Source organism: Protobothrops mucrosquamatus, unplaced genomic scaffold (genome assembly GCF_001527695.2).
Source record: "Protobothrops mucrosquamatus isolate PMUCROS unplaced genomic scaffold, P.Mucros_1.0 scaffold_256, whole genome shotgun sequence".
NCBI lineage: Eukaryota > Metazoa > Chordata > Lepidosauria > Squamata > Viperidae > Protobothrops > Protobothrops mucrosquamatus.
In genome coordinates, this window is record NW_015386332.1 from 1081167 (window position 1) to 1084700 (window position 3534).

At 43.1% G+C, this 3534-nt stretch overlaps 1 protein-coding gene across 1 annotated transcript in view; it reads left to right on the forward strand.

The window, feature by feature from the left end:
* Positions 1–3534, forward strand: part of EFEMP1 (EGF containing fibulin extracellular matrix protein 1) — a 56197-nt gene that overhangs the window by 37332 nt on the left and 15331 nt on the right. Inside the window, exon 5 of the mRNA XM_015831362.1 lies at positions 2662–2784. Coding sequence (XP_015686848.1) covers positions 2662–2784 — 123 coding nt within the window. The remainder of the gene's footprint in view (positions 1–2661; positions 2785–3534) is intronic.

A 3534-nucleotide genomic window follows, 5' to 3' on the forward strand; every position in this document is an offset into this window, starting at 1 on the left:
TCATGCACACACAGATTCCATTAACTTTACGTGCAGTGGAACAAGGTTCTAGACATCTGTGAATTATAAAAAACTTACTGTAGGCTGCATATGAGAAATCACTACTATGATGTTATTAATGTTCTACATAAAAAACATTTGTGTTATTTGAAAAAAGCATAATAGCAGGAAATAGGCTAAACTAAAATTTTAATAAGAGCCAATTTGGTGTAGTGGTTAAGGGACCAGGCTAGAAACCAGGAGATTGTGAGTTCTAGTCCCACCTTAGATATGAACTCAGTTTGGTGCCCTTGAGTCAGTCATTCCTCTGAGTCCTAGGAGGAGGGCAATAGCATACCATTTCCAAAAATATGCCAGAAAAACTGCAGGAAGCACAGCCACCCCAGTGAGCCTCAGTCACCTCAGCAGCACAATACAAAGGGACTTCTTGGCGTATCGTGGTTCTGGAGCTGCATGAAGGCCCTGAATCACAGTGCAATGCAGATCCCTTCGCAGTGCAGAGCCCAGCCCGAGAACACAGCACAAAGGGGTTTCTTGATGCACTGCAGCTCTGGGACTGCAAGAAAACCTCTGAGCCACAGCACAACATTAATTCCTTTGTAATATAAAGTCCAGCTCAGCCCAGTCCAACAGTGTGCTGCAAAACTGCAGTTGCCACACGAAGCTGCAGCCGCTCCAGCCTAGTTCCCAGCCAGTCACTCCTCACAACATTGCACTCCTAGGTTCCTACCACCCTTTGCTTTGCTGCCTCAGCTGACCTTTGCCATCTTCTTGCTCAGGCTACTAATGGCCTTGTAAGGCCATCTTCCTCAGCTCTTGCGAGGAAACCACTGTGTGTGACTTGCTAAAGTCTTATATGGCTATCAGCTGCCTCATGAAGGGGCAGACCAGGCATGCTTAGTTAGCACTTAGGAGCAGAAATACAGAAAAAAATCAGGTAGGGCAGCAGGAGCCATGGAGTGCTGGGGGTCAAAGGACATAGATGGGGGAGATAGGTGGATGGGGGAAGTTGAAATACCTCTGCAATCATAAGTGTAGGTGGGCTGCCAAGTGCCTGGATTTTGATCATGTGACATGGGGGCACTGCAACAGCTGTAACTTTGGAGTCCAGTCATAAGTCCCTTCATTTTGCACTGCCATAAGTTTGAATGGTTGCTGAACAAATGGTCATAAGATGAGGACTACCTCTACATGCATGTGCAGATGCACTAATATGTACTACACAGGGGTTTTTTTTCAAAATGCAAGCCTTATTCCCCCAACCATATTCATACATGCAAACATACTAACTATATAGTGCTTGCTTGCAATATACATTCTCTCCCCTTCTCTCTCACTGTTTATCTCACACTCAACCCACCTGAGATATGACAGGCATTTTGCAAGTTAATAAAAATTCTGCATTCCCCCATCTGTCATCTTTGTATATTTTTTTTAAGCAGTACACCAGCTTTTAAGAACTGATAACAGCTATCAGTTCAAAGACCAAGGCAGGTCGGAAGAAAATTTATATCGAGCTGTCAGTTAGAAAGGAAGCATGTTGGAAAATATTTGGGTATTTGAAGTGAGAACTGGAGGGGGAGCAAGTTTAAAGAAGAAGGTCAAAACAGTTCAATTTGTGATTTGAGTCTTGTGTTCAACATTGTTTTCATTTTGCATGAGAAAGAATCCATTTTTTTTCTTTTCCATGTCTCCACCCGGAATCTGCCACTGGTCCCAGTTCCTGAACAAATACAAAGAGTTCAACTGGGATTTGTAAACTAGTTTTAAGGAATTTGTTTATTCAGCTTAGAAACTTCCAGTTGGTGTTGAATGTCAGAAGGAAGTCATGTCATAGTACTGCATTAGATTATAGGAGGCATAAAACTGGGAAATCATCTACAACCCACTACAGAGATACAGTTTGCTATAAGGGAAAAGAGGAGAAAAACATTTTAATCTATTAAAGTGATACCACTACAAAGGGGAGGATGAACCTCCAAAATACTTCAGTAATCCAACAAACCTGTGCCTGGACTTTCAGCGAATAGTTATGTTTTGTCCATTTCCATAACGGCCTTCAAACATCGATCTGCCATGGAGAAGAATAAAAGCAAGGATGCCGCTATACCTCCTTTACCTCAAATCTGAGGACTATAAACATAGCCAGCATTGTGTTTGTGTGTTCAGGTATGACGTTAGAGAAAGTAAACCACCTCTATCAAATGAGATCCAGAATCCTACTTTCCTTGACTAATGTGATCTGAATAAAATTGCTTGGACTTTTTTGTTGAGACAGAGTTATTACTTCAGGTAGATTTTATATACCCCATTTTGTTTTTATGTGAGCCTTCTTGGCTACTTTGAATCACCAGTAATTGGCAGATAAGTTGGCAAGTTATTGCCCCAAGAAATCTTTGTAGAAATCTCTGCCTACATCATAATTTTTTGAAAAATGATGAAAAAATGAAGCTGAGAAAGACTACAAAAGAACTGGCAATGCCATGGATGCCGAAATAAGCTGAGGGATGATTTATTCAGGACGACAGTTATGATTCTCTTCCACTAACGTTGGAATCAGACCTTGATTTTAACATCTTCGTATTTTGAAGAGAAATACAAACATTATGACGACCTTTCCAAAGTTCATAATATGTCATTTTCTTTCCTTGTTTTTAAAAGATATTGATGAATGTACCACTGGTGCCCACACCTGTAGGTCAGATCAGGTCTGTGTCAACTTAAGGGGATCATTCACCTGCCAGTGTCGAACTGGGTATCAAAAGCGAGGAGAGCAGTGCTTTGGTAAGTACCACATTGCAAAATGTTTTTTGTGGGGTTTGTGGAGTTTATGTATTTTGTTTTTATGGAGTGTTACTATTAGCTATCTAGATTATCATGTACTAGACAACCCATGCCCTATTGGGTCATTCTTTCTTCCTCCCTCCCTCCCTCCAATTCCTGCTAGCCTCTCTATTTACTTTGCTTCTGGAAGGTTGCAGGGGATAAAGCAGCAGAAAATTGCAAGTCCAAGACCAACAGGAAGGTAAGTACCTGTTGAGTGGAGGAAATAGTGAGGAGGCACAGGACAGGAACGGTACATAGACGTGTACAAGAAGTATCATGCGGATTGGGAATGGTGCATGAGATTGTGTAAGATATTTGCCTAGTTCAGGGATAGTAGGTGGGTGGGCAATGTGTGTCAGGAAGGGAGCATGAGAGGTGTCACATGGGTCAGGTAGGGCAGGGCACTGAGGGGCGGGGTGGATTGACAAGGATGCTTGAGGGTCGTGGGGATATGCAAGAGAGGCCACATGGGTCAGGGAGGGCATGCAGGGGGTGGCACAAGTCAGGATGGTTGCCTGGGAGGAGTATGAAAATGTTGCTGCACAGGTTAGGCATGTCACAGAAAGGCTGCATGTGTTGGGAAGGGTGTGCAGGGCAGGTGTTGCAAGTTGAGGAGGTTGTGCAGATCAGGAAGGGTGCATAGGAGTGTGCAAGAGGTGCCACACAAGTCAGGGAGAATTCATGGAGGTGCAGCATGGGATGAGAAGA